General features: G+C 39.6%; 1 protein-coding gene across 2 annotated transcripts; it reads left to right on the forward strand.

Annotated features, from left to right (window-relative positions):
• The first annotated feature begins 35 nt into the window (after positions 1 to 35).
• On the forward strand, positions 36 to 26,339 carry LOC133560738 (beta-1,3-N-acetylglucosaminyltransferase lunatic fringe-like). Of its 2 annotated transcripts, XM_061913617.1 has the most exons (8): positions 36 to 408; positions 14,931 to 14,979; positions 15,057 to 15,159; positions 19,906 to 20,062; positions 20,135 to 20,220; positions 20,308 to 20,467; positions 21,848 to 21,921; positions 22,118 to 26,339. In XM_061913617.1, the coding sequence occupies exons 1-8, from the start codon at positions 70 to 72 to the stop codon at positions 22,170 to 22,172; spliced, it is 1,023 nt and encodes a 340-aa protein (XP_061769601.1). In that variant the 5' UTR covers positions 36 to 69; the 3' UTR covers positions 22,173 to 26,339. The 2 variants fall into 2 exon arrangements, with proteins under 2 accessions (XP_061769601.1, XP_061769592.1); XM_061913608.1 differs by having other exon boundaries at positions 19,906 to 20,220.
• The last annotated feature ends 1,462 nt before the right edge of the window (positions 26,340 to 27,801 follow it).

Here is a 27,801-nt window from a genome sequence, read left to right on the forward strand (position 1 = left end):
CGCCCACTCAGTGAAATAACCCAGCCATGGGCGCCGGGCCGCGTCCACAAGCTCGACTCTCTCGGATGAATGAAGTCGGGTAAAGTCCTCCACGTTGCCGCCATGTGGAGGTCCGCCGGCCCAGCGGGACTTGGCGTGGCGCTCGCCTCCCTGCTGGTCTGCGGGTTACTCGCCGACGGACACGCGGCGGAGCCTCCGGCGACGCGCGGGCTTTTCACGGACTACTTCAGACAGCTGACCCGGGAGAGGAGCGCCGTGAGCGGGCTGGCGCGGAGCAGCGTCCCGCCCCGGGCTGTGGAGCTTCTCTCCCCGGGGGACCTGTTCGTTGCGGTGAAAAGCAGCAGCAAATACCACCGCAGCAGACTGGATCTCCTTTTGGACACTTGGATCTCCAGAAATATGCAAAACGTGAGTCTCTTTACCGTATTTGTCATTTTGTCCAACTTTTTAGTCAACCTTAACATACACCAGGTTCTTAACCACCATGATAACTAACATTAAAATACAGTAGCATAGTAGGCCTAAGTATACATTAAAATCAAGGTAGTGGTTTTAATTAACAAGTATATTTAATTTTGTTGGCCACTATAACACTACACACAGTTTGGACAGTAACACTGCATTTAAATATAAGAAAATAAAACTTAAATATTGAATGTAATGAAAATAAACGCACATAAAAGTTAAAGGCCTACTGAAATGAGATTTTCTTATTCAATTCTATGTGTCATACTTGATCATTACGCGATATTGCCATATTTTTGCTGAAAGGATTTAGTAGAGAACATCGACGATAAAGTTCGCAACTTTTGGTCGGTAATAAAAAAGCCTTGCCTTTACCGTAAGTAGCAGACGATGTTTATAATCATAGCCTCCAGCAGCAAGAGCTATTCGGACCGAGAAAGCGACGATTTCCCCATTAATTTGAGCGAGGATGAAAGATTTGTGGATGAGGAAAGTTAGAGTGAAGAACTTAAAAGTGTCACGTTCGGTGCGCATTGAGATGCGCGGAGGCGTCAGCACAAGATGCATGGGACCAGACGAGCAAGTTAGCAGGTAAGAGCTGGTTTAAATAATTAAATGATAAATGGGTTGTACTTATATAGCGCTTTTCTACCTTCAAGGTACTCAAAGCGCTTTGACACTACTTCCACATTTACCCATTCACACACACATTCACACACTGATGGACGGAGCTGCCATGCAAGGCGCCAACCAGCACCCATCAAGAGCAAGGGTGAAGTGTCTTGCTCAGGACACAACGGACGTGACGAGGTTGGTACTAGGTGGGATTTGAACCAGGGACCCTCGGGTTGCGCACGGCCACTCTTCCACTGCGCCACGCCACAAATGATAAAAGAACACTGATGCAAAGACAAAAGGGAGCGCGTGCAACGCACGGGGAGCTAGGCTAACACTAGCACTGGGGTAAAGTCCAAAAGCTGCGCGTGTCGTGCGCCCAAAAGCTAAGGTGGAACTTAGCAAGCCAAAAACAGGACCAGATCATCGAACGTGAGTGTTTGCAAAAAGCAAGTGAAGAACTCAGGCAGAAAAAAAGTGAGGAGGCAGGTATAAATACAGAAACGGTAATCAAAAACAGGTGTGCGCCGGGCGTCAGTGCAGGTGGAACAAATGAAGTCGCTATGGTGACGAATACAAACAAGGAAGTACTCAAATACTGGGATCGGCAGAGTCCAAAACGTGATCAAAACAAAAGCAAACAATAAACGATCCGTGTACCGGATCGTGACAAAAAGAATAGGAAAAAAAAAGTGACGGCTCCGGGCAGCGGCACTGGGAGCGTTTCAGATGTAATTAGACACATTTACTAGGATAATTCTGGAAAATCCTTTATCTGCTTATTGTGTTAATAGTATTTTAGTGAGATTATAAAGTCATACCTCAAAATCGGATGGCTGCAGTGAATGCCAGTGTCTCTGAGAGAAGCCGAGGAGCCAAGATCACAGCTGCCTTTTTGACAGCTAAAGGAGGAGGTCCCATACGCCACTGAAGTCTCCGGTAAGAGCCGACTTAATATCACAATTTTCCCATCCAAAAACTTGCTGGTTGACGTAGAGAAACATGTTCGCTCGACCGCTCTGTGTTAAAGCGTCACAACAAACAAAGAAACACCGCAATCCTCCGCTTTCCACCAACAGCATTCTTCTTTGACGTCTCCATTATTAATTGAACAAATTGCAAAAGATTCAGCAACACAGATGTCCAAATTACTGTGTAATTATGCAACGAAAAGAGACGACTTTTAGCCGTATGTGGTGCTGGGTTAATATGTCCGTTACCACCAATAACGTCACAAACACACGTCATCATTCCGCAACGTTTTCAACAAGAAACTCAGCGGGAAATTTAAAATTGCAATTTAGTAAACTAAAAAGGCCGTATTGGCATGTGTTGCAATGTTAATATTTCATCATTGATGTATAAACTATCAGACTGTGGGTTTCAGTAGGCCTTTAATATTGTTGGCTACTATAACATTACACAGTTTGAACAGTAACACTGCATTTAAATATAAGAAAATAAAACTTAAATATTGGATGAAATGAAAATAAACGCACATACATGTTAAATAAACATTGTATTAATATAGATATCAAAATAAATATTAAAAGAAAATGTACTGAAGCATAAAGTATAATATATATAGTCCATCTATCCATTTTCTACTGATTGTCCCTTTTTGGGGTCGTTTAATATTTAATTGATTATTTTGCGTACCACAAAATAGAGCCCATGTACCACTCGCGGTACGCATACCACAGTTTGATAATAACTGACTTACACAATATTGCCAAAAGTATTTAGACCATGGGTGTCAAACTCTGGCCCGCGGGCCAAATTTGACCCGCCGTGTAATTTAATTTGGCCCTTGAGGCAATATCAAATTAACATTAGAGCTGGCCTGCCGCTGTAACACCGCATTCATCACTAAATCTCATACTCGTCAACCCTCCCGATTTTCCGGGGAGACTCCCGAAGTTCAGTGCCCCTCCCGAATTTCTCCCGATTTCCACCCAGACAATAATATTGGGGGCGGGCCGTAAAAGCACTGCCTTTGGCGTTCTCTACATGTCGCCACGTCCGCTGTTCCTCCATACAGACAGCGTGCCGGCCCACTCACATAATATATGCGGCTCATACACACACACAAGTGTATGCAAGGCATACTTGCTCAACAGCCATACAGGTCACACTGAGGGTGGCCGTATAAACAACTTTAACAGTGTTACAAATATACACCACACTGTGAACCCACAGCAAACAAGAATGACAAAGACATTCCGGGAGAACATCTGCACCGTAACACAACATAAACACAACCGAACAAATACCCAGAATCCCTTGCATCACTAACTCTCCCGGGATAATACAATATACACCCCTGCTACTAACCCCGCCCCAACTCAAACCCGCCGCCGAAAAGAGGCATTCAATTTGTATTTTTATTTTATTTGATATGCCATTGATATTTTTTAATTATTATTATTTAAAACTCGATTTTGCATGTCACTATAAAGTTATATAAGCCTTGCTTGGTCAATATTCAATGCAAAACTTGTTTGGGTCCCTATTAAAGGATTAAATTGTTCAACCTCGGCCCAGGTTCAGTTTAAAATTTTGTCTCAATCTGTATTTGAGTTTGACACCCCTGATTTAGACACTCATCCAAGTGATCAGAATCAGGTGTCTTAATCAATAAATGTAAACAAATAAATAAATCCCAGGTGTATAAAATCAAGCACTTAGGCATGGAGAGGCTGTTTCTACAAACATTTGGGAAAGAATGGGCCGCTGTCAGTGATTTCCAGCGTGGAACTGTCACAGGATGCCACCCGTGCAACAAACCCAGCCGTGACATTTCTGATGGACGAGTCTGGGTTTGGAGGTTGCCGAGTGTGAGATTTGGTGGAGGAGGAATTATGGCGCGGTGTTGTTTATTTCAGGAGTTAGTTGCAGTGAATGGAACTTTGAATGCTCCAGGACACCAAAATATTTTGCATAATTCCATGCTCCCAAGCTAGTGGGAACAGTTTGGAGCACACCTTCTTCCTTTTCCAACATGACTGTGCACAAAGCATGGATGACAGAGTCTGGTGTGGGTGACCTTGACTGGCCTGCACAGAGTCCTGACCTGAAACCGATAGAAGACATTTAAGATTAATCAAAACGCAGACCTTCACGGTGGCAGAGGGGTTAGTGCGTCGGCCTCACAATACGAAGGTCCTGCAGTCCTGGGTTCAAATCCAGGCTCGGGATCTTTCTGTGTGGAGTTTGCATGTTCTCCCCGTGAATGCGTGGGTTCCCTCCGGGTACTCCGGCTTCCTCCCATTTCCAAAGACATGCACCGGGGGACATGTTGATTGGCAACACTAAATTGGCCCTAGTGTGTGAATGTGAGTGTGAATGTTGTCTGTCTGTGTTGGCCCTGCGATGAGGTGGTGACTTGTCCACGGTGTACCCCGCCTTCCGCCTGATTGTAGCCGAGATAGGCGCCAGCGCCCCCTGCGACCCCAAAAAAAGGGAATAAGCGGTAGAAAATGGATAAAACGCAGACCGAGAGCCAGGCCTTTTTGAGCTACATCAGTGTTTGATGGAAAGTTCCTATAAACACACTCTGCAACCTTGTGGACAGCCTTCCCAGAAGAGTTGAAGCTGTAATAGCTGCAAACATCATATTGAACCCTATGTGTTAGGAATGGATCACACTTCAAGTTCATATATGAGTCAAGGCAGGTGGCCAAATAATTTTGGCAATATACTGTAACACCTTCCCAGACACGCCTCACTTTTCTGGGCCTCACCTGTGTCATTTATGCTTCATTATGCAATTAGTGACGAGGTAAATGCATGGAAGGCTTTTTGGCCGATTAAATCAATTGTTGAAGCTGCCCTTTTGAGTACAAGTCGACATGAAGTATCACACGCTGGCCATTGCAAGTTCCATGTCACTGCATACACCCCAGTCTATTGTCATTTAAGGGGCCACACTGGGGGGGATTTCCTGAGTCGTAAAAAAAAGTCTGCTTTGAAGCGAGATTATGTTCAGGTTGTAAAACAATGAGGCGCTCGCCTTTTGTGATGCAAGACACATGCGTCGACTTTATTTACCTCTCATACAGGACGGCTTCATTCATCGCGTCACTTTGCTCTGAAACTAACATTTAGACGTCAAAAGGGCTGTTTTTTTTTTAAAAGGGAACATTATCACAATTTCAAAAGGGTTAAAAACAATAAAAATCAGTTCCCAGTGGCTTGTTGTATTTTTTGAAGTTTTTTTTCGAAATTTTACCGGTCTCGGAATATCCCTAAATAAAGCTTTAAAGTGCCTTATTTTCGGCTCTCTGCGATGCCACTATCCATTTCTCTGTGACGTCACACAGTGCTGCCAATGTAAACAAACAATGGGAATACCACAGCAAGATATAGCGACATTAGCTCGGATTCAAACTCGGATTTCAGCGACTTAAGCGATTCAACAGATTACGCATGTATTGAAACAGATGGTTGGAGTATGAAAGTATTGAAGAAGAAACTGAAGCTATTGAGCGAATAGCTATTGACGCTATTCATAGCCATAGCATGGCCGAATAGCTGCGTTAGCATCGCCGGTAAAATGTGCGGACCAAACGATCAGGACTTTCGCATCTTTTGACACGGGAGCAACTTATATCCGTCGATTGGTAAGTGTTTTGTTCGCATTAAATGTGGGTGGAAGTAAACGTAATATAGTTGCAAATGCATCTGCAGGTTATCCATACATCTTTGTTACACGTCTGCTTTAGCACCGCCGGTAAATAGCATGTTAGCATCGATTAGCGTAGCATGTTAGCATCGATTAGCTGGCAGTCAACATCAACAAAACTCACCTTTGTGATTTCGTTGACTTTATAGTTGCAAATGCATCTGCAGGTTATCCATACATCTCTGTGCCATGTCTGCTTTAGCATCGCCGGTCAAATGTGGAGACACTCTGGCACATTCAATGGGGGTCTGGCGGCAGACACTTTGGCATCTTGGGGCCAGTGGTGCAACTTGAATCCCTCCCTGTTAGTGTTGTTACACCCTCCGACAACACACCGTCCAAGGTTCCAAAAAATAGTCCAAAAAACGGAAAATAACAGAGCTGAGACCCGGTGTTTGTAATGTGTTGAAAATGAAAATGGCGGGTGTGTTACCTCGGCGACGTCACATTCTGACGTCATCGCCTCCAGCGCCATAAACAGAAAGGCGTTTAATTCGCCAAAATTCACCCATTTAGAGTTCGGAAATCGGTTAAAAAAATAGATGGTCTTTTTTCTGCACCATCAAGGTATATATTGACGCTTACATAGGTCTGGTGATAATGTTCCCCTTTAAGTCCGCAGGTTTTCAGGAAGAACATTTGCGTTAAAAGAACTTCCACAAGACATTGAAACAACGTTGAGAACTTGTTGAATTAGATCCTGATGTAGAGCAACCCAGACATAACGCTGAAACAAAATGCCTTTTGACGACGTTTAATCAATGTCGCAGGCCCTAACCAATCTGGCGCCCTAGGCAAGATTTTAAAATGCGACGTATATATGTTTTTTTCCCATCTTTATTATGCATTTTCAGCCGGAGCGACTTATACTCCGAAAAATACGGTACTTACAAGAAACCGAATAGCTTCGTCTTTGACCTTTTTTTTTTACTTAAAGGGGAACATTATCACCAGACCTATGTAAGCGTCAATATATACCTTGATGGTGCAGAAAAAAGACCATCTATTTTTTTAACCGATTTCCGAACTCTAAATGGGTGAATTTTGGCGAATTAAACGCCTTTCTGTTTATGGCGCTGGAGGCGATGACGTCAGAATGTGACGTCGCCGAGGTAACACACCCGCCATTTTCATTTTCAACATATTACAAACACCGGGTCTCAGCTCTGTTATTTTCCGTTTTTTTGACTATTTTTTGGAACCTTGGAGACATCATGCCTCGTCGGTGTAACAACACTAACAGGGAGGGATTCAAGTTGCACCACTGGCCCGAAGATGCCAAAGTGTCTGCCGCCAGACCCCCATTGAATGTGCCGGAGTGTCTCCACATTTTACCGGTGATGCTAAAGCAGACATGGCACAGAGATGTATGGATAACTTGCAGATGCATTTGCAACTATAGTCAACAAAATCACAAAAGGTGAGTTTTGTTGATGTTGACTGCCAGCTAATCAATGCTAACATGCTACGCTAATCGATGCTAACATGCTATTTACCGGCGGTGCTAAAGCAGACATGGAACAAAGATGTATGGATAACCTGTAGATGCATTTGCAACTATATTACGTTTCCTTCCACCCACTTTTAATGCGAAAAAAAACACTTACCAATCGACGGATTTAAGTTGCTCCAGCGTCAAAAGATGCGAAAGTCCTGATCGTTTGGTCCGCACATTTTACCGGCGATGCTAAAGAAGCTATTCGGCCATGCTATGGCTATGAATAGCGTCAATAGCTTCAGTTTCTTCTTCAATACTTTCATACTCCAACCATCTGTTTCAATACATGCGTAATCTGTTGAATCGCTTAAATCGCTGAAATCCGAGTTTGAATCCGAGCTAATGTCACTATATCTTGCTGTGGTATTCCCATTGTTTGTTTAGATTGGCAGCACTGTGTGACGTCACAGGGAAATGGCCAGTGTCTTCGCAGAGAGCGAAAATAAGACACTTTAAAGCTTTATTTAGGGATATTCCGAGACCGGTAAAATTTTGAAAAAAACTTCAAAAAATACAACAAGATTTTTTATTGTTTTTAACCCTTTTGAAATTGTGATAATGTTCCCCTTTAAAGATAGCAAATTAACAATCAGAATAGTTAACAAGATAAAAAAAATGAATAAATAAATAAATACAAAAAAAAAGAAAAATGAATATATGAAATATTTATTTATTTATTTATTTCGGCAATCTTCACATAAAACAAAGAACAACAACAAAAAAAGGAAAACAAAAAAACTCATTTGAGCAATGATTGAGCTGAAAGGGTGTAGGTTGACATAAATAAATATATATAAACCTACCCCATCACAACAAGAACAAGATTCAAAAATATATCAAATCTAAAACATGCTTCACTTATATTACTTTTTTTTTAAGCAATATATAAGCAACATATATGTAGCACACGTCTCATATACACAGTTTAACATTTAAATCAAACATATACATTTGTACACTATATATATATATATATATATATATATATATATATATATATATATATATATATATATATTATACATACACAATTTAAATTCCATATAAAGTGGTAATATATACATTTTAATATAACCTATATGTATAATTATGAAATCATAAATTGTATTTGTATACATATTGTCTTTCTAAAACAATGTTTGCTCTTCTTTCTTATATTTACTAATGATAAATGATTTAAAAAGCTTTTTAAACTGGTTTATGTTGGTGCTGTGTTTTATTTCATCCTTTAAACAGTTCCATATTTTAACCCCTGCTATTGTTATACTCATTCGTTTCTGCGTTGTTCTACAATATTGGATCTTAAAAAGTAGTTATCCTCTTAAATTATAAGTCCCTTCTCTCTGTAAAAATCTTCTCCGTAACCCTGGTGGAAGTGAATCTTTACTTGCTTTATAAATCATTTGGGCTGTCTTGAGTTGGATGAGATCTGGTAGTTTTAAATCAAATGTTTTTTATAAATAATCTATTAGTGTGTTCTCGGGGTCCTGTGTTATGTATGTAAAAAATACAATATTTTTTTACATACATTAACACAAAATAAAACGTGTCAACAAGTTGCATAAAATAAATTCAAAATACAATATAAATAAGGCACTGCACAAAGCAGTATGACTTTAACAACTAATTAACAAAAAAGGGGATCCTACAGAGTTCTCTATTTGTGCTTTTTTAATATTGCATTAACTAGAATGACTTACAAACGACTGTACATCATCAACCTCACCTCACCTGCTAGAGCCTCACTCTCCTAGTCTTTCTTGCAGCCAAGTCATCTACAACATCATCATATGACAACTGATTTGAGACCACATGATTTATGTTTATGATGGAAAGTCCACTTGCATCACAGTAGATCTCAGGTAGGTTTTAAGGAGTTTAAGCTTAGAGAAGCTTCTTTCAGCAGCAGCCACTGTAACAGTAACATGCTGAATAGCAGAATGCAAAATAACAGTATAATATATGAGAATGTTATGTTATGATTATCTTTAACCGAATCACAGCAGTGCTCAAATCAAAAAACAGCATTCCCTCTCATGTGATATTGCTTAATTAACATTAATGATGTGCACTTTAACAATTAGGCTTACAACTACACCTAATATATATAAAAGGGGTGGAAAAGTGACTATTAGCTGCAGGGCAAACATTAGCTCACCAGAAGGCAATAACAATGTAAACAAAAAAACACCTGCTTAAAAGATCTAATACAAATGTCCCTGAGAAATGTAAGGTGGGCGTACTGCAATTACTTAACGTTACATTATTATTTCCCATAACAATTTAGCCGCCTCCACAATATCAACCCGACGTTAAAACAGAACCAGCTATTTGTTGATTAGCAATTGCCGAATCATGTAACATTAGCTTAATGCTAAAAAGCCAGGTTTACTATCACGGTTTAGCTCGGTTGGTAGAGTGGCCGTGCCAGCAACTTGAGGGTTGCAGGTTCGATTCCCTAGTCACTGTCGTTGTGTCCTTGGGCAAGACAGTTTACCCACCTGCTCCCGGTGCCACCCACACTGGTTTAAATGTAACTTAGATATTGGGTTTCACTATGTAAAGCGCTTTAAGTCACTAGAGAAAAAGCGCTATATAAATATAAAAAAATATAATAAAAATATTATAGTTATTTGAATGACTCTTACCATAATAGAGTGGCCGTGCGCAACCCGAGGGTCCCTAGTTCAAATCCCACCTAGTACCAACTTCGTCACGTCCGTTGTGTCCTGAGCAAGACACTTCACCCTTGCTCCTGATGGCTGCTGGTTGGCGCCTTGCATGGCAGCTCCCTCCATCAGTGTGTGAATGTGTGTGTGAATGGGTAAATGTGGAAGTAGTGTCAAAGCGCTTTGAGTACTTTGAAGGTAGAAAAGCGCTATACAAGTACAACCCATTTATTTATTATTTATTATTCTGTAACAGACAATTTCATGTAGGCTAACGTTTCCTACCTCTTGTCTTTTTCTCATTTCTCCTGCTCTTCTTTTTGGTCATTTCCCTACTGATACTCTACAACACTAATACAACGTTTAAACAACATGCTTAATGACGGCATTTATTCAATGTCAGTTGTTGAGGGCTAAATAGAGTGTGTGTGTGTGTGTGTGGTGTGGTGTGTGTGACAATCAGCTGGTGTCACTCTACCTGTTTCCCAGGCACACCTATGTACATGCGTGAAAGAAAGCTGACTAAGGCAAATGCAACACACACACACACACACACACACACACACACACACGTCCTGGGAAAGTCAGCTGATTTCTCATGGGAAGTTCAACTTGTGTCTGATCTCACACACACACACACACACACACACTTTGTCTCACCTTGGTTGTGATGCTGACGGTGGTGTTTGGTCGGCCGTCACATGCCCCCGCTTGGAAACCCCATCACAAAAAAACAGTGCAGCTGGGAGTGCACAGGAAGCATAGAGAACTCCATGCAGGAAAGAACCACATTAAAGAGAACACAAGCCCACTGAAAAGACTACAAATGATCTGGCACTGAAAGACGGGACCAGGTGGGACTGGAGGGAACTAATTAGCTAATGAGGAACAGGTGCGCTGGCAGGACAAGGAACAGAAAGTCGAGGCGCTTGAAAACAGGAAATACTGACAAAACAAAAGCACCAGGACAGGAAGTGATAGTAAACAACAAAACGTAGTCCAAAGCGGCACCATTTAACTTCTTCACGACATACTCACGGAAACACCTTTTCAGGAACAGAAACGCGTGCATCTGAGATAGGCTCCAGCACCCCCGCGACTCCGAAAGGGACAAGCGGTAGAAAATGGATGGCAAGGTGTGCATAGATTCAAAAGGAGTTGCAGTGCTGCCTTTGATCTAACGTTGTGCATCCGTACATTTTCTCTACCTCTTGTACTCCGTACGTTATGCAAAAAACCCGAAAACATTTGACACCATTGTTTTATTATTTGGATGGACTAACAGTGAAATAATAGCAGAAAGTAAAAGTTATTGACATTGATATATTACAACAGGGGTATTTAAAGTGCGGCACAGGGGCCATTTGTGGTTCGCATGTCATTTTTTTATGGGCCGCGAATACGAAAAATACTATTACAAAAGAAATAATACAATGTAACATACAATAACAAGATATAAATTAAATAAATGGGTTGTACTTGTATAGCGCTTTTCTACCTTCAAGGTACTCAAAGCGCTTTGACACTACTATGATAGCTTTATGTTGCACGATTGCGGCAGGTAAAATTCCTACTTTGTGAACATGTTTTCAAACAATGGCAATAAAAACTTTTCTGATTCTGATTCTGAAAGGGGAACAGGTGAAATGTAACAAGAAAAATGTGCAATGTCGAACAGACAACCGTAATTTGTCAAGTGTGGGGCAAAAGCGTTGCTACAAAATGTAGCATTACTGCTAATATTTAGCATCGTTTGAAAAGTCACCCCGCTAGAGAAGGAAGAGTGCTTGAAACTCCGCATGTCAACATCTCCGTTCGCGGCCACGCCCACAAAATGCCGAAGCAACAATTTCCACATCAGCACCGTATGAAAAAAATAGTCAACAACAGGAGATAACGTCCGCAAGAACCTACCACATAGCGAAGGACATACACTATTTGATTTGAAATATCTTGTGTGACATCATGCACAAAAGTGCACTTAATTTGTTTTAAACTATTGGTAGTGGCGTTCTGTACATAAAGTGCACTTTAATTTAGTGTTGTTTTGATTTGTCACCTTAGTGACATCATGCACAAAAGTGCACTAATAGCTTGTTTTAAAATGTCTCAGAATATTTAGTACATTTTTGGAAATGACATTTATTTTTGCGCCACTGCTTAATAACTGTTTAATAAATACACTTTTTGTCAATTGACTTAGTTGTGATTTCCCTCTCTGCATGAAAGTTTAAAATGAGCACATATTAAAGCGGTATGAAGAAGAATGTTTTAATGTAGAAACATAGAATCATCAAACTGCTGTGATTATATGTATCAAGTGTTCATTCAGGCAAAATATGGAGATATATATCGTGTATCGTGATATGGCCTAAAAATATGGAGATTTGAAAAAAGGCCATATCGCCCAGACCTAATTCATAAACCGTATTTCCTTGAATTGCCGCCGGGTATATAGTATGAGCCTGTCTAGAATTACTGCCGGGTCAAACTCATTTAGTAAAATAGTATTTTTATTAGCGCATGTCTAGCATTTCCGCCGAGTCGAACTCGTTTCGCAAAATAATTAGCATACGCCTAGAATTTCCGCCGGGTCAAATTCGTCATGTAACGAGTGACACTTCACCTGTCACCAATTTCAAAATGGAGGAGGCTGATTTCAATAATTTGAAATCGCATAAAGGGAAGAAGATTACGAGCTATTCAGTAGGATTTAAGGTCCAAAGCTATTGAATATGCTAAAAAGAACAGTAAGCAGCTAGGTTTTATTGATATACCGTAGCTGCGTGTGTCAAATATGAGTCATTAAATGACTCCCGCCTCCTGGTGGTAGAGGGCGCTAGATATCCTTCTTGCGACTACTCGGCTGCAGAAGAAGTGACAACAAGCAGCAAGAGTGAGCAGCGGGTGTTTATTTTTTCCTCTCGCTTGCACTTTTAACATGGAGGATTACATATCTAAAATAAAACCGTTTTCTAAACTGGACTTTCAATCGAAGCAGGAGGTAATAAAAGGAAGATAGCCATCAAGACAGAGAGACTTTTAAAACTGAAGAAAGATAAGGAAGACTTCTATAAACAAGTTATCGATGCTTTTGATCAGAAGGAGCTGTGCATGGACTTCATTTATAAGTAAAGGTAAGACCATAATAACGTTTTGTTTTTTTATTGAATGTGCTTTTCAGGATGGCATCCTTACATCACACTCAAATTTTTAAGCGCAGGCCTAAATTTACCGCATGCCTTAGGTAAGTAAGAAGAGGTTTTAAATTGATTAGCGCCCCGGCGGCAATTCAAGGAAATAAGGTATATACTCTATTGCAGGGGTCACCAACGCGGTGCCCGCGGGCACCAGGTAGCCCATAAGGACCAGATGAGTCCTGTTCTAAAATAGCTGAAATAGCAGCACTTACCAGTGAGCTGCCTCTATTTTTTTAAATTGTATTTATTTACTAGCAAGCTGGTCTCGCTTTGCTCGACATTTTTATTTCTAAGAAAGACAAAACTCAAATAGAATTTGAAAATCCAAGAAAATATTTTAAAGACTTGGTCTTCACTTGTTTAAATTAATACATTTATTTTTTTACTTTGCTTCTTATAACTTTCAGAAAGACAGTTTTAAAGAAAAAATACAACCTTAAAAATGATTTTAGGATTTTTAAACACATATACCTTTTTACCTTTTAAATTCCTTCCTCTTCTTTCCTGACAATTTAAATCAATGTTCAAATAAAAAAAATGTTTTTATTGTAAAGAATAATAAATACATTTTAATTTAATTCTTCATTTTAGCTTCTGTTTTTTCAACAAAGAATATTTGTGAAATATTTCTTCAAACTTATTATGATTGAAATTCCCCAAAAAATATTCGGGCAAATCTAGAAAATCTGTAGAATCAAATTGAAATCTTATTTAAAAGTCTTTTGAATTTCTTTTAACATTTTTGTTCTGGAAAATCTAAAAAGAAATAATGATTTGTCTTTGTTAGAAATATAGCTTGGTCCAATTTGTTATATATTCTAACAAAGTGCAGATTGGATTTTAACCTATTTAAAACATGTCATCAAAATTCTAGAATTAATCTTAATCAGGATTAATTACTAACGATGTTCCATAAATTATTATTATTATTTTTTTTTTTTCCAAAATGTTCGAATTAGTTAGTTTTTCTCTTCTTTTTTTCGGTTGAATTTTGAATTTTAAAGAGTCGAAATTGAAGATAAACTATGTTTCAAAATTTTATTTAAATTTTTTTCCTGTTTTCTCCTCTTTTAAACCGTTCAATTAAGTGTTTTTTTCATCATTTATTCTCTACAAAAAACCTTCCGTAAAAGGAAACCAAAATGAAAAACGGAATGACGGACAGAAATACCCTTTTTTTTATATATATATATATAGAGAGATTTATTTATAAAATGTAAATTGAGCAAATTGTCTATTTCTGGCAATTTATTGAAGTGTGTATCAAACTGGTAGCCCTTTGCATTAATCAGTACCCAAGAAGTAGCTCTTGGTTTCAAAGAGCTTGGTGACCCCTGCTCTATTGTTAAACAAGGCCCATAACTGCGAGTCTGACAGCCAACATAGCTCCGCCCCCCTCTGAAACCATGCGCTTGCAAAGACTTACTATGGCGACATCCAGTGGACACATTTAGAACAGCACTTTCTTTCATTAAAAAACAAAAACATTTTTTTGCTGTCATTTCTATACTTTGCAATCTCATCTCAGGGGCCGGATGCAAACCTATAGGTAACTTTTTTTTTTTTTTTTGCTTGAATTATTTAACAGTGTGGCACTGACCCCGCCTTCTTATTGTTGTCGTGTGAGTGATGTTTATTGTTTGTCAAGGTTGATGTGTTAGTTGGGCTTGCCAATGAAGGTTAAAAGTGAGAGCGTCTACTTCCTGTGAGTGCACGCTGACCTCTGACCCCCAGTCTGTCCGTCAGCACCGTAAACGCACAGCAGTGTAAAAAATGACGGCGGTGTGTTTGTGCCGCAGACGTACGTCTTCACCGACGGGGAGGACGCGCAGCTGAGGACGAGGATGGGTGAGTCGTGGGCCGCCGACCTGGACGACGGCCAGTCAAAGCGCTAAGGACGTCTTTTCTTTTGTTGCCGGCGCCAGGGGGTCACGTGATCAACACCAACTGCTCCGCCGCGCACAGCCGCCAAGCGCTCTCCTGCAAAATGGCGGCGGAGTACGACGCCTTCCTCCAGTCCAACCGGAAGTAAGTCAAGTGTTTAAGTTAAGTTAAGGTAAAAGTACCAATCATTGTCTCACACACACTAAGTGTGACGGAATTATTCTCCGCATTTTACCCATCACCCTTTGGCGCGGTATAGCTCGGTTGTTAGAGTGGCCGTGCCAGCAACTTGAGGGTTGCAGGTTCGATTCCCGCTTCCGCCATCCTAGTCACTGCCGTTGTGTCCTTGGGCAAGACACTTTACCCACCTGCTCCCAGTGCCACCCACACTGGTTTAAATGTAACTTAGATACTGGGTTTCACTATGTAAAAGCGCTTTGAGTTACTAGAGAAAAGCGCTATATAAATATAATTCACTTCACCCTTAATCACCCCCCGGGAGGTGAGGGGAGCAGTGAGCAGCAGCGGTGCCCGCGCCCGGGGATCATTTTTGGTGATTTAACCCCCAATTCCAACCCTTGATGCTGAGTGCCTAGCAGGGAGGTAACAGGTCCCATTTTCATAGTCTTTGGTCGGCTTCAAACTCACACAGGAGAGAGATCGAACCCTTCTAATTTAAAGTTATCAAAAGAGTTTTAATAACTGCTCCGGTTTGGATTTGACGCGCCTGCGCAAAGTTTCATAAAAATGGTAATTTTTGCCTATTTTAGCTGTAATTTGACCCCCTTGAAATGCTTCAAAACTCACCAAACTGGACACACATATCAGGACTGGGGAGAATTGCGATCTGTTGAAAAAATCGAACCCCAAAACTAAAAAATTGCACTCTAGCGCTGCCTAGGAATAAAACACGGACAAAACTGCTCCTAGGAAGAAAACACAGACAATACTGCTTCCGGTAGGAATGTCGGAGAGACATGAAACAAAAACCTCTATGTAGGTCTCACTTGGACCTACATTTTAATAATTGACATCCTTCAGCAAAAATCAACAGGAAGTTGGCAAAAACCCCTTCAAAACAAAATTTTCCTAAACGCGGGGTCAGCAGCCAAAGTCGGTCCCGTCCATCATGACTCAGCCGGGGTTTAAACTCACGACCTACCGATCTAACCACAAGGCCACTGTCCCACTGTTTGTGGGCATGGGAGGAGAGCGTGTTAACTACCGAGCTATCAAATGGAATTCGGGTTGGAGTCACAATTTCTATTCATCCCGATTCCTAATTTTCTTAAACTTATTTTCAAAAGTAAAATGTATAAGTCATACAACTTGGTACTTGACATATAGCATGCTAACATTTTTTGCTAATTTTGCATCCGTACATGGGCAGCTGCCCCCGAAAAGGACAAGCGGTAGAAAATGGATGGATGGATGGACCCTAGACTCATATAACTTAGTTAGCACGTGTCATGCATTCCATCTTGTTTTTTGCAAACTTTTAAACCCTTTTTCTCTTGAGTCATATAACTTGGTACTTGACATAGGCTGTTAGCATGTTAATTTTAGCGTGCTAGCTTGCTAAATTTTAGTTTTGCTAATTTTGCATCCTTACATCCTAGAATCATAAAACATAGTTATTAGCATGTAGCATGCTTTCTAACTTTTTTATGCAAACTTTTAAACCCTTTTCTCTTGAGTCACACAACTTGGTACTTGACATATGCTGTTAGCATGCTAATGTTAGCATGCTAGCTTGACAACATTGGCATGCTAAAATTTATTTTTGATAAATTTGCAGCCGTACATCTCAGAGTCATATACGTTGCTACCTGACACATGCTAACTGTTAGCATTTGTCATGCATTTCAACTTTTTCAAAATTTTAAAACTTTTTCTCTTGAGCCATATAACTCGGTACTTGACATATACTGTTAGCATGCCAGTTTTAGCATGCTAGCTTGCTAAAATTTCGTTTTGCTAATTTTCCATCCATACATCCTAGACTCATATAACTTTATTAGCATGTGTCATGCATTCTAACTTTTTTTTGAAAACTTTTAAACCCTTTTCTCTCGAGTCATTTAACGTGGTACTTGACATATGCTGGTAGCATGCTAGCTTGCATTTCGCCAACATTTATTTTTGCTAATTTTGCAGCCGTACATCTTAGAGTCATATACCTTGGTACCTGACACATGCTAACTGTTAGCATTTGTCATGCATTCTAACTTTTTTTTGGCAAACTTTTAAACCCTTTTCTCATTAGTCATATAACTTAGTACTTAACATATGCTTTTAGCATGCTAATGTTAGCGTGCTAGCTTGCCAACATTGGCATGCCAACATTTATTGTTGCTAACTTTGCAGCCGTACATCCACGACTGATATAACTTAGTATCTGACACATGCTAACTGTTGGCATGTATCATGAATTTCAGCCTTTTTTTGCAAACTTTTAAACCCTTTACTGATTAGTCATATAACTTGGTACTTGAAATATGCTGTTAGCATGCTAATTTTAGCATGCTAGCTTGCCAATATTGGCATGCTAACATTTATTTTTCCTAAATTTGCAGCCGTACATCTCAGAGTCATATAACTTGGTACCTGACACATGCTAACTGTTAGCATTTGTCATTTTGCAAATTTTAAACCCTTTTCTCATGAGTCATGTAACTTGGTAAATGACATATGCTGTTAGCATGTTAATTTTAGCATGCTAACTTGTCAACATTGGCATGCTAACATTAAGTTTTGCTAAATTTGCAGCCGTACATCTCAGAGTCATATAACTTAGTACCTGACACATGCTAACTTTTAGCATTTGTCATGCATTCTAACTTTCTTCTTTGCAAACTTTTAAACCCTTTTCTTATTAGACATATAACTTGGTAATTAACATATGCTGTTAGCATGCTAATGTTAGTATGCTAGCTAGGCATCATTGGCATGCTAACAATTTTTTTTGCTAAATTTGCAGCCTTACATCTTAGTGTCATATAACTTAGTACCTGACACATGCTGTTTGTCAATGTGTGATACGCGTACTTAGTGCTACCATGCTGTCAAAACGCTAACTGCTAGTGTGTTCTAAGCATGCACATTCCTATGCGTCGCACATGCTAAGCGCTAACATGTTGTGAAATCTGCTAAAGTGCAGTAAATGTTGACAAAAATGTTTTGTCAAATCTATATGCTGTGTCAAAACAACGCAAAGTGCTAACTTATTGTGAATAGAGTAACTGCAAATGTGTGTAAAATACGCTAACTCTAATGTGTTGATGTGTGATACGTGTACTTAGTGCTACCATGCTGTCGATACGCTAACTGTTAGTGTGTCCTAAATACGCACATTCCTATGCGTCGTACATGCTAAGCGCTAACATGTTGTGAAATATGCTAAAGTGCAGTAAATGTTGACAATTTTTTTTTGTCAAATATATGTGCTAATGCAGGGGTCACCAACCTTTTTGAAACCAAGAGCTACTTCTTGGGTACTGATTAATGCAAAGGGCTACCAGTTTGGTACACACTTAAATAAATTTACCTCTAATAAATAAATACATATATATATATATATATATATATATATATATATATATATATATATATATATATATATATATATATATATATATAAAAATGGGTATTTCTGTCCGTCATTCCGTCGTACATTTTTTTTCCTTTTATGGAAGGTTTTTTGTAGAGAATAAATGTTGAAAAAAACACTTAATTGAACGGTTTAAAAGAGGAGAAAACAGGGAAAAAAATGAAAATTAAATCTTGAAACATAGTTTATCTTCAATTTCGACTCTTTATAATTCAAAATTCAACCGAAAAAAAGCAGAGAAAAAAATTGCTAATTCGAATCTTTTTGAAAAAATAAAAAAAATAATTTATGGAACATCATTAGTAATTTTTCCTGATTAGGATTAATTTTAGAATTTTGATGACATGATTTAAATAGGTTAAAATCCAATCTGTACTTTGTTAGAATATATAACAAATTGGACCAAGCTATATTTCTAACAAAGACAAATCATTATTTCTTCTAGATTTACCAGAACAAAAATTTTAAAAGAAATCCAAAAGACTTTGAAATAAGATTTAAATTTGATTTTACAGATTTTCTAGATATGCCAGGATATTATTTTTTAATTTTAATCATAATAAGTTTGAAGAAATATTTCACAAATATTCTTCGTCGAAAAAACAGAAGCTAAAATGAAGAATTAAATTAAAATGTATTTATTATTATTTACAATTGAAAAAAAAAAATACTTGAACATTGATTTAAATTGTCAGGAAAGAAGAGGAAGGAATTTAAAAGGTAAAAAGGTATATGTGTATAAAAATCCTAAAATCATTTCTAAGGTTGTATTTTTTTTCTCTAAAATTGTCTTTCTGAAAGTTATAAGAAGCAAAGTAAAAAAATTAATTAATTTATTTAAACAAGTGAAGACCAAGTCTTTAAAATATTTTCTTGGATTTTCAAATTCTATTTGAGTTTTGTCTCTCTTAGAATTAAAAATGTCGAGCAAAGCGAGACCAGCTTGCTAGTAAATAAAAACAATTTTAAAATTGAGGTAGCTCACTGGTAAGTGCTGCTACTTGAGCTATTTTTAGAACAGGCAAGCGGGCGACTCATCTGGTCCTTACGGGCTACCTGGTGGGTTGGTGACCCCTGTGCTAATGTGTCAAAACAACACAACAACTTATTGAGAATAGAGCAATGGCAACTGTGTCTTAAACAAGCTAATGACTAATGTCTTGAAAGAGCTAACTGCTAATGTGGGGCAAATATGATAGCCGCTAACATCATAAATCATCGGCGCTCACGTGTCACAAAAGTGCTAACTTAGAGCAACTCCTCAATGTGCGGCCCGGCAGGTGGTTCTGCCACCTGGATGACGACAACTACCTGAACGTGGGCGCCCTCTTGAGGCTGCTGTCCCAGCACAGCAGCACCGGGGACGTTTACATCGGGCGGCCCAGCCTGGAGCGCCCCCTGGAGGCCTCCGAGGAGTCCGGCGGCGCCACGGAAACGGTAAACGACCACACCGGATGGTTTGTAGACCACCACTACGTATCCCCTGAGGGTGTTGTTGTCGTTGTCCAGACCAAGGTTTCCTTCTGGTTCGCCACCGGAGGCGCGGGTTTCTGCCTCAGCCGCAGCCTCGCCCTCAGGATGCGACCCTGGGCCAGGTACGCCCGCCTCACCCTCACCCTCACCCTCACCCTCACGTTGCCCATCGCTCCGACTCTCTCACGGGACTTTTGCCTTCGGTGCAGTGACGGCGCCTTCGTGGCGACGGCCGAGCGCATCCGCCTGCCGGACGACTGTGCGGTGGGCTTCATCGTGGGGGCGCTGCTGGGCGTCGGCCTCACCCGCTCGCCCTTGTTCCACTCCCACCTGGAGAGCCTGGCGCTGCTGTCACACCTGCACCAACAGGTGAGTCACACACCTTAACACCAGGAGAGCAATGTTAGGACTAGAAAAAAAATTAAATATTTATTTAAAAATTCCTGAATTAATAACCGACATGATACATGTTGTGGTACTTTGGTGTGTATCATTAAATGTTATTTGTGTGATAATAACAGTGTATTTTTTTAACATAATTAAAAATGAGATGATTATGGTAACTGTGCTTTACAGTTCTTATATCTAGTTTTATTACAACATTTCAGTCTCGTTCGTGATGCAGTTGCACTACCAAGGCATTAGATGGCAGCACTGTGCGGGCCAGAGGGGTCCAAACTTTTTGACTTGGGGGCCACGTTGGGTTCAAAAAATGTAGTTGAGGGACGAAATCCGACAGCATATATGTAAATGTAATATATATATATATTCCTGCGCTCAGGAATTATTTTTGGGGATTTAACCCCCAATTTATATATATATGTATATATATATATATATAATCTCCTGACGATTGAGGGAACCCCTCATGAAACAGTTCTGTAGAGATGAGGTAGTCTTGTGATTTTTCCCACACACACATATATTGCGCTCTACTATAAATATACATATTTATTTATATATATATATATGTATGTATAGATTATTTATTTTAATTTTCCTGAAGGAATCAATAAAGTACTATCCATCTATATAAGCATAGTATATATACACACATATATACATGTATACATATATATATACACATATATATATATACTGTATATGTATATATATAGTTATATATATATATATATACGTAAGTTTATATATGTATGTATATGTGTATATATATATTTATTTATATATATATATATATATATATACACATACATACATATACATACACAAATATATATATGTATACATATATACACATATATACTGTATATATATATATATATATATATATCTATACGTAAGTTTATATATATGTATGTATATGTGTGTATATATATATATATATATATATTAATGTGGAGTGTTTAACATTTCCCCATCATGCTTTGGAATGGATTTAAGTGGGTGTAATTTTTTGGTGCATGGATTTTTTAATTTTTTAATACCCACAAAGTGCAGTGTGCAGGTTGTGTGTTGACTTTTTGCGATGCTTTTTTTTTTTTTTTTCGCACCTTGATTAGGGAAGGTTATTTGCAACGGGTGATATAAGTAAATGCTGCACTTTAGTCTGATCAATGTACAATTAAAGGTCATGGACTTCCACGTGATGGTGCCACTATGGCACTTAATGTCTTAATAATCTTACATTAAAGATAACGTGCGGTATCACGATAGCATCAAACACTGTATCGTCCACATAACTGATATCGTACCCTGAGTGGACTCTAATGAGTGGTGTGGATTGGTCAGGTGACTCTGAGCTACAGCGGCAAGAACACCGTGGACCTCAGAGGACCCTTTTCACGGCAACAGGATCCAACCAGGTAACTTTTTTTTGCTATGTTGACGCCATAAGCGGGTTCCACTCCTACCTTCTCAAAATCTATCTCTTTTTTTTTTTTTTTTACTTCAATTTTCCATTTGCTGCACTTATCTGACTTTGCTCACGACTTCCTGCCTTTGTCGTCCATTTCCGCGGCGCCGTGCAGACTTAGTGACTCCCACTTCCTGCTGTTGCAGGTTCCTGAGCCTGCATTGTGCCTTGTACCCCGACACCCCCTGGTGCCGCCGCTGATTATCGCACCTCGACCACGTCTCGTCCCCAGGACCCTAGGGCGGGGACTCGGAGCAGTCATGAAGGAAACCTTTTCAGGACTTTTTTTTCCCCCCAAACGCATAAAAAGCTTTTGTTTTGGTTTAGTTTTCTGTGCAACGACCACAACTGGGAGCTTGGAAAAACACACCATCTATCCATCCATTTTCTACCGCTTGTCCCTTTTCATTTTTGGCCGTTGTTCAACAATCCCTGGGAGAATGATGTCGCCAACTAGAGGCCTGGCATGCACATTACAGCCTTTTTTATAGTCATTTCGACAACTTTTTAAGGTGTTAAAATTAAGGCTGAAGATAAAAGTGTTTTGTATCGGTCGATATCGATAATTATTATTATTTTATTTATTTTTTTACAAACTATCAAAATTAGAGATGTCCAATAATATCGGACTGCTGATATTATGCTTTAAAATGTCCATCCATCCATTTTCTACCGCTTATTCCCTTTGGGGGCGCTGCTGCTTAGCTCAGCTACAATCGGGCGGAAGGCGGCGTATACCCTGGACAAGTCGCCACCTCATTGCAGGCTTTAAAAATGTAAAATCGGAAATCATCGGTATCCATCCATCCATTTTCTACCGCTTATTCCCTTTTAAGGGTCGCGGGGGGCGCTAGCGCCTATCTCAGCTACAATCGGGCGGAAGGCGGGGTACACCCTGGACAAGTGGCCACCTCATCGCAAGGAAATCATCGGTATTGGTTTCAAAAAGTAAAATTTATGACTTTTTAAAACGCAGCTGTGTACACGGACGTAGGGAGAAGTACAGAGCACCAATAAACCTTAAAGGCACCGCCTTTGCGTGACGGCCCAATCACATAATATCTACGGCTTTTAACACACACACACGAGTGAATGCAAGGCATACTTGGTCAACAGCCATACAGGTCACACCGAGGGTGGCCATATAAACAACTTTAACACTGTTACAAATATGCGCCACTCTGTGAACCCACACCAAACAAGAATGACAAACACATTTCGGGAGAACATCCGCACCGTAACACAACAGAACAAATACCCAGACTCCCTTGCAGCACTAACTCTTCCGGGACGCTACAATGTACACCCCCCTTCAACCCTAGTTACGTCAGATATTGGGTTTCATTATGTAAAAGCGCTATATAAATATAATTCTCTTCACAAGTTCTGAAAATGAAGGTGCAAAAAAATAAGGAATCGATAAGAAATGCTTAATAAAGCGTAAGAAAATAGTGCAACGTGTGAAAATGAAACCTTAGAAATACTATTTTCTGCAGGTTTTTAGTGCCAGGAAGTTCCAGCTGTGCTCTAAAGGGTGAGCAAATTTTGGGGAATTGTTTAACAATCCCTGGGAGAATGATGTCGCCAACTAGAGGCCTGGCATGCACATTACAGCCTTTTTTTTTTTTTTATTAATTTTGACAACTTTTTAAGGTGCTAAAAATAGGGCTGAAGAAGGTATCGCGATAAAAGTGTTTTGCATCAGTCGATATCGAGAATTATTGATGTTTTTTTCACGAACTATCAAAATGAAGGACTAGTAAAATCAAAATGTAAACATTTTTATTTCACGCGTAACTTAGTCGGATTATTGGCCCGGAAAACAAACAATGTAAACAAAATTGTAAACATTTAACTATAACTTGGGGGCGGCATAGCTCGGTTGGTTGAGTGGCCGTGCCAGCAACTTGAGGGTTCCGGGTTCGATCCCCGCTTCCGCCGTTGTGTCCTCGGGCAGGACACTTTACCCACCTGCTCCCAGTGTCACCCACATTGGTTTAAATGTAACTCAGATATTGGGTTTCACTATGTAAAAGTGCTTTGAGTCACTAGAGAAAAAGCGCTATATAAATATTTCACTTCACAAGTTCTAAAAATGAAGGTGCAAAAAAATAAGGAATCGATAAGAAATGCTTCATCACGTGTAAGAAAATAGTGCAACGTTTGAAAATGTTAACATAGAGAAACCGTAGGTTTCGTGCCAGGAAGTTACAGCTGTGCTCTAAAGGGTGAGCGCGGCTAAGGTCATTTACAGACCACATTGGTCTGACTACGGTCCGTTTTTTAAAATATCCCAAAAAGTGCCATACAGTCCAGGTGACTTTTTTCCCGTTTCATCCAAAATGTCTTCATTTTTACTTTCTATCCTGACTCTATGCAACCAAACTTGATAGTTGATACTGTTACCTGATTGGCTGTCAGCGTGTCACTCCCACCGATCAGCGATCACTTCCTGCGCTAGTTCACGCAACCAACCTTGCTTCACAACTTCCGCGTTCTTCCGAAATACTATCGAAAGTTTTATCAACGCCGTTTTTTTTTCAAATGGATTACGTGTTTCTACAGAAAGTTGTATTGGCATCGTTTTATTGGACAGCACTAATGAAAAAGTTAAAGTTAACAACGGATGATTAGATGAAGACGTACCGCCAGCTGTGTCTCGCCAACAGCCCTTCCCCCGTGCTCTGTTTTCAGCACCATGGACAGAGGCGGTGACCTTTACTCCTACAAGTGCGCTGATCACACTCCCTTTCCACAATAACATTGTCTGTCCAGGAAAAAACTTTCTGGTTTTTAAGATGAGCGTCCAAAATATATTTAAAAACAATCGGAACAACTGCACAGTTAGCAGTATTGTTAGCATAAAACAAAGAAACAATAATAACAATAATAGATGTTATTTGTAAAAAGCACTTTCAATTGAGCGAACAACCACAAATTGCTACAGTGTATTAAAAAAATAAAATAAATAATAATAATAAAATATAAAAACTAGAACAGCCTAAAAGCTAGAACAGTGGTTCTTAACCTTGTTGGAGGTACCGAACTCCACATGTTTCATATGCGAATTCACCAAATCCGAACCGTAATCATAAAATATTATATTAAAAAAATAATAATAAAGGTATATTTTAGAAACTGAAAGTTACAGGAATGCACACATGACCCCATGTTTACATCTCATTGTGCAACATGTGAATGTTTTAGTGGGAACTAAATGCGATATCTGAAAGGGGTACACATTATTTCCAAAGCACGACCCCCCCACCCAGACATATAATACTAGTACACAGCTCATGAAAAACAATATGTTATAGTTATTTTAAGTGGGGCAAAACACTTATACTACAAAATAATATAATGGAAATGACTGCTGTCATTGGATTATAATAATAAAACATTGAAATTGTTATTTAGTTCACACATATGGAAAATTAGAGGGAACATTTTCGGGGGGGTATCCATAATACGCCGACAGGAAGAAGTGTTTATTTACACGATGAGTCGGGTGTGTCTTGAGCTCCGCGGCGGAGGCTCTGCCGAACCCCTAGGGTTTGATCGAACCCAGGTTAAGAACCACTGAGCTCGAACTAGTATGCATATATCTATAAAAAAAAAGGCTTTTTTAAAAAGAAGGGTTTTTAAGCTTATTTAAAAGCATTCACAGTCTGTGGTGCCCTCAGGTGGTCAGGGAGAGCGGTCCACAGACTGGGAGCAGCGGAGCAGAAAGCCAGGTCTCCCTAAGTCCGTAGCTTTGTCCTTGGAGGTTGGGGGAGGTTAGCCCGTCTGGAGCGGAGGTGTCGTGTGGAGGGTTTCGGGGTGAGTAGTTCTTTAGGGTAGAAGGGGGGGGGGCATTTCCATGGAGGCACTGGTGAGTCAGCAGGGAGACTTTGTATTCAATCAAACGTAAACTAATCGCACCCACGTTTTAAAATGTTTTTAGTTAGTTTTTAGGCTTAAAAAAGAAAACGATTGACATTAGCGTGTTTAGCATTTTTTTGGGGGACAATTTGCTATAAAAATGTCCCGAGTGGCCGCTGGCTAACTGACTGAGCCGCGGTAAATATTGAGACGATTCTCCCAGCTGTCGCCGTCATTCACCGCGCTGAAACGCTCCTTTGTCCTCCTCACTGACAGCTTTTCTTCTTATGTTTTTATTTTTTTGGTGGCTTCTTCCTTTTAAGCTGCATCTTGGTAAGAATGGAAGGTTCTAGACTGTCCACCTGATTCTTGTGTTGGTCTCCAATGCTTGTTGATGTTTTGCAGACCAGTGACTCATATTAAGTCGTCTTGTGGTCAGCAAGTGTTGAAAGCATGTCCAGTGTCTGGACTTTTTCATCTTCATGCTAATAAAAATGATGTATCGCATATTTTTCTCAATGTGTTTTTTTTTTTATGATACATTTTGTCATTAAAAGTCACATCTTCTAGGTATTTTGCTGCAAAAGGACACATTTTCTACGACGTCACAAGCATGATGATCAAGGTTTACGTAAACATCACTTTGCTAGATCGTTGGTCAAAATGTACTCACTAAACTTTAAATCTTCTGGCCAACTATTACATCTGTGTGACGTTAAAATCACAATTTAAAAAGGGTTAAAAACAATAAAAAATCAGTTCCCAGTGGCTTGTTGTATTTTTTGAAGTTTTTTTCTAAATTTTACCGGTCCCGGAATATCCCTAAATAAAGCTTTAAAGTGCCTTATTTTCGCTATGTTCGAAACCACTATCCATTTCCCTGTGACGTCATACAGTGCTGCCAATACAAACAACATGGCGGTGACCACAGCAAGATATAGCGACATTAGCTCGGATTCAGACTCGGGTTTAAGCGATTCAACAGATTACGCATGTATTGAAACAGATGGTCGGAGTATGGAGGCAGACAGAAAAAACGAAATTGAAGAAGAAATTTAAGCTATTGACACTATTCGCCAATAGCACGGGTGTACCTAATGAAGTGGCCCATAGCATGGCTGCCTTATTAGCATCGCCGGTAAAATGTGCGGACCGAACGATCAGGACTTTTGCATCTTGTGACACTGGAGCGACTTAAATCCGTCGATTGGTAAGTGTTTGTTTCGCATTAAATGTGGGTATCTAGTTTCAAATGTACATACAGCTAACGTAAATAGCATGTTAGCATCGATTAGCGTAGCATGTTAGCATCGATTAGCTGGCAGTCATGCCGTGACCAAATATGTCTGATTAGCACATAAGTCAACAACATCAACAAAAAAACTCACCTTTGTGATTTCGTTGACTTAATCGTTGCAAATGCATCTGCAGGTTATCCATACATCTCTGTGCCATGTCTGCCTCAGCATCGCCGGTCAAATGTGAAGACACTTTGGTACATTCAATGGGGGTCTGGCGGCAGATTTCTTGCCAGTGGTGCAACTTGAATCCCTCCCTGTTAGTGTTGTTACACCCTCCGACAACACACCGACGAGGCATGATGTCTCCAAGGTTCCAAAAAATAGTCAAAAAAACGGAAATCAACAGAGCTGAGACCCGGTGTTTGTAATGTGAAAATGAAAATGGCGGGTGTGTTACCTCGGTGACGTCACGTTCTGACGTCATCGCTAAAAGACCGATAAACAGAAAGGCGTTTAATTTGCCAAAATTCACCCATTTAGAGTTCGGAAATCGGTTAAAAAAATATATGGTCTTTTTTCTGCAACATCAAAGTATATATTGACGCTTGCATAGGTCTGGTGATAATGATCCCTGAAACTACAATAGTATTTATGTAAAAACTATCTTAGTTCATGGCATATAAAACTGTAATAGTTAACGGAAAAACTATATTAATTAATAACATAAA

Source organism: Nerophis ophidion, linkage group LG01 (genome assembly GCF_033978795.1).
Source record: "Nerophis ophidion isolate RoL-2023_Sa linkage group LG01, RoL_Noph_v1.0, whole genome shotgun sequence".
Taxonomy (NCBI): Eukaryota; Metazoa; Chordata; class Actinopteri; order Syngnathiformes; family Syngnathidae; genus Nerophis; species Nerophis ophidion.

Bases quoted from the DNA above. Each gene is read 5' to 3' on its own strand.
- LOC133560738 (XM_061913608.1), top strand. From the start codon at position 70: ATGAAGTCGGGTAAAGTCCTCCACGTTGCCGCCATGTGGAGGTCCGCC. The intron at 409-14,930 runs GTGAGTCTCTTT...TTTGTGCCGCAG, and splicing joins TCTCCAGAAATATGCAAAAC to ACGTACGTCTTCACCGACGG. The intron at 15,160-19,905 runs GTAAGTCAAGTG...GCGGCCCGGCAG, and splicing joins TTCCTCCAGTCCAACCGGAA to GTGGTTCTGCCACCTGGATG.